At 49.5% G+C, this 2,888-nt stretch overlaps 1 protein-coding gene across 1 annotated transcript in view; it reads right to left on the bottom strand.

The window, feature by feature from the left end:
• Positions 1-1,871, bottom strand: part of OT_ostta07g01920 (Armadillo-type fold) — a gene marked incomplete at both ends in the record, with an annotated part of 3,321 nt that extends 1,450 nt beyond the window's left edge. The window contains one exon of the mRNA XM_003080257.2: positions 1-1,871. This exon is cut by the window's left edge and continues 1,450 nt beyond it. Coding sequence (XP_003080305.2) covers positions 1-1,871 — 1,871 coding nt within the window.
• Between the last annotated feature and the right edge of the window lie 1,017 nt (positions 1,872-2,888).

The raw sequence follows: 2,888 nt of genomic DNA on the forward strand, positions 1-2,888 counted from the left end.
GGTTTTCTCAACAACTGTGCTTCGGCGTCCTCGTAAAATTTGGCAGCATGATCAAAAAGTTCCATCGTTTCTCCTGACAACGTGCCTGACCAACGCGCTTTGAAGCGTTGATAGTTTCTGTGGACGTGCTGTTTCATGTACGCGGAGTGCTCTGATAGTTTTCCCAAGTTCATGCCTTGAAAGTGCGAATGCAGGGTCGCAATGGCTTGCACTACTTTTAGACCGCTCACGAGCGTGAACTCCGGCGCTCTGTTGTATTTGCGCAAGTCTTCCATGACGATAGCTTTACTATCGGATAGTACTCCATAGTAAGTCGGTATTCGTACCGGGGCCACACTCGAGAATGTCCTATAAAATTCACACTCGGTCATATGCAACGCCAACTGCTCGCTGACATCCTGTAAGACACCGTGATCACTATTTTCTTGTTTTACGACTAGTTTACGCGCACCACAGCTCGCCGACAGGACTTCAGAGATGTACCCTCCGCTTGCGCGAACGGGATGCACAATAGAGCGCTGTCCAAACATTTCCGTCAGTTCGTCTGAAAGTTGCGCCACGGATTCGAGATGCTGAATGATTTCGTTCGGTTCGATGTCAGCGTAATTTTCATAAAACGCATCGCAGCCACTCACATTATTCGATATAGCAATGACGAAACCCACACCGGCAGCTCGGGCAGAAGTGGTTCCACTCTTGGAGTCTTCAAATACAACACAGTTTCTGGGTGAAACACCGAGTCTGCGCATGGCTTTGGCATACGGTTCGGGATTTGGTTTGCCGTGTTTTACGTCGCTCGCCGTCAATAGTGGGATGTCCCCGAGGTCGATGCAATCCAACAAAGCCTCGGCGGCGCGCCTGTTCGAATTGGTCACCACGTACACAGGACCAATATCTTGACACTTTCTTACGAAATCCGCCGAACCGGCGATCGTTTCAACACACGCCAAGTGCTTCAAAAACTCTTCATCCTTTTGTTCAGACGAAATCGTAACTTTAAACTTTTCAATTACTTGTCCGTCGGCGAGTCCGCTTATGTGCGTGTTGAAGAAATCGGTGTCGACAAAGGCACCTTTTGGTGCAAGCAGCGAATGCCATGCACGGACGTACGCGGTGGTCGTGTCTACCAATGTACCATCAAGATCGAACAAAAACGCTCGTCCTTGTGTGCTTAAATAGTGTTCCAGACAATCTGGAGTGCCGATGTTTGAATACTCATCTTCATTTATGATCACCGCTCGCACGGTTTTGTTTTGCCGTAAATATTCGTCGATTACGCACGAAACATAAGCCTCGCCGTGCTGAAATCGTCCTTCTTCGATGACAATCCGTGCTAATCTTACGAACTCAGCAGAACTGGCAAACCAATAAGCGCCGGTGTTCGCGAGCGGGCCAACTCTGAGTTTTTCTGCGATTTGCATCACATCGCTCTTCTCGTCAACCTTGACGTAGGAATACTTCGGTTTGGAGCTCAGCGCTGAGGCGTCTTCGCGGAAAGATAAGACGGCCGCGCGAACAACATTTTGTGCCTCGAGGGCGCGGAATCTTTCGAGAATATCACCGTGATATATAGCATCGCAGTCCACCAAGAGCATGGGAACATCGCCGCTCTCGTGCGCTTGCAGTGCGAGAAGTACGGTTTCCGCGGCTCCAGCAGTCTCCCGGTCAAGTTTGATGACGGGGTGGTTTATGTCGTTTGCATCAAAGTTGATGATGACGACGTACTCGTCGAGCGCGTCGTTCGTGTGCAACGCCTGGACGACGCAGTCGATCATCGGCTGACCGCACACCTTAATTAAAGGCTTGGCTACATCATAGCCCGCGGCGCGAAAACGCTCGCCTTTTCCGCACGCTGGGATGATGATCTTCATAGACTTAAGAAACAACCGTTCGTCTGGTGCCGCAACGCAGTTGAAGTGCTCTGCGGTGAATTCGTGTCGTAACGTTCGTCCTGGGAATCGTGACAGAGAGGGCGGTGCTTCAGACTTGGTGACGTTCGTATGACGCTTCGCGCGCTCAAACTTTCCAAAGGAGCGACGCACGAGAAACTTCAATACGTCGAGGGGAAAAAACGAGGTTGGCTAGAATCACGATCATGATCTGAGTCACGAGCCTAAACATCACGACCAAGGACAACCAGGGGATTTCGCTAAATACCACAGACGTTTGGGGGGATTTTGACTAATCTCGGTCATGGTTGTGCACACCTTTTCTTGAGTGAGAATTTTAGCAATCTCCCTTTCAGGGTTAGGGTTTAGTATAATTTTGATAATTCATAACCGGTCACGTCATGTATGGGTAAACAGTATGATCGGGGTACTCCAACAGTTGGAGTCCAACTTGTGTTTTACCTCGTACAAATGTTAGGATTGTTGCGGGCTAAATATGATTGTATAGCCTTCCCGAGTCTTGAATAAGTGATGAGTTATGACTCATGACGTGTAGACTCTAGTTAGAGTCAACAGGCTCGCTATTTTTAATCATCATCAGATCTTTACGCACAGAACGCGCTACGACGCGATCACCACAGGACCTTAAGCTTACATCGATCGATTGTTGCTAAACAACTCTCTTCGTTGTACCCGCGCGGGTGGTAGGTGTTTCGCGTTAGCACAGGTCGTTCGAGTTGCGCAAGATCTATTTTGGGGAGACGAAGAGTCGCCAGAGATCATGTTCCTAGCACATGACATCGCCGCGATCGCCAAGTTGGGCGAGATCACTCCCGCAAACACTGTGGAGTTTACTGATCTAGTCTGCGAGGCGTTGATGTACCGACTCAAGTCGTCAGCGGGCCAGGGCAAACGAAAGGAGAAAGCATCCACGGCCGCGCTTGCGGCCGCTGACCTCCTCAAATTTGTTATCGATTCAAGATTTAGATCTGAGTCGAT

Source organism: Ostreococcus tauri (genome assembly GCF_000214015.3).
Source record: "Ostreococcus tauri WGS project CAID00000000 data, contig chromosome 07, whole genome shotgun sequence".
Lineage (NCBI taxonomy): Eukaryota > Viridiplantae > Chlorophyta > Mamiellophyceae > Mamiellales > Bathycoccaceae > Ostreococcus > Ostreococcus tauri.